We start from the raw sequence: 840 nt of genomic DNA on the forward strand, positions 1-840 counted from the left end.
ATCTTAGTCCACCAACATATGCTTTTAAAGAGACTAAAAGCATAATCTTGGTCCACCAACATATGTGTTTAAGAGATACATAGAACAAATCTTTGTCCGCTAATATGCCTCTGAAGAGAGCATTCACAAATCAACAAAATCAAACAGCCTACTGCGGTACCTGAAGCTCCATCAGTGGTGGAGGCATCATTCCACTAATTGCGGCATCAGCACAAGTGCCAGATTTGCTGACGTTCCACAGCTGGAAGGACAATCTCCCATAAGGATTTCCAAAATCATCAGATTCTTGCTTTCTAGGTCTTTTATCCCAAAATCGAGAACTTGAATCATGGTACCATTGTTGCAGCATACTCTACATGTTAAACATTCAAATCAGATCATGATAGTATCAGATTTAGTATCATTTAAAAATTCTATTTATAATGAAAGGTCAACTTCTGAAAGTAAACATAACGCAAAAAACCTCAAGTATAAGCATTATAAGCAATAAAATAAGACAATGGATTTCTGTAAAAAGATGACACGTCAAAGTAAACTCGCTAGTCACTTCGAATGATTAACAAACCTGAATTTCAGAGCCATAGAAACGAGCAATTACACCTGGCATAACAACACAAACCTCCTCTGAGGATGTTTCTTCGATCAAATCTCTCTTTGTTCCACGAACTCTCAACTTTAAAACCCGTCCAGGATATATAAACTGTAATAACGCTAAACTATAAGTTCAAATGTGCACAAGTTCCCTAAGTTCAATAATCAATCAATCCAAAGCATTACTATCACTGCCAAATTTGCGGATATAGAAAAAAATATGTAATTCACACACACAGATACATATAT

The 840-nt window shown here is 35.8% G+C and overlaps 1 protein-coding gene across 1 annotated transcript; it reads right to left on the bottom strand.

Moving 5' to 3' along the window:
* Positions 1 to 100: 100 nt before the first annotated feature.
* Positions 101 to 700, bottom strand: LOC112094909 (the record flags this gene model as incomplete). The annotated part of the gene is made up of 2 exons (XM_024176613.1): positions 101 to 352; positions 566 to 700. Coding segments are annotated over 2 exons (339 nt in total), but the record flags the coding sequence as incomplete, so codon positions are not given.
* Positions 701 to 840: the final 140 nt, after the last annotated feature.

This window comes from Morus notabilis, unplaced genomic scaffold (genome assembly GCF_000414095.1).
Source record: "Morus notabilis unplaced genomic scaffold, ASM41409v2 C11326408, whole genome shotgun sequence".
NCBI lineage: Eukaryota > Viridiplantae > Streptophyta > Magnoliopsida > Rosales > Moraceae > Morus > Morus notabilis.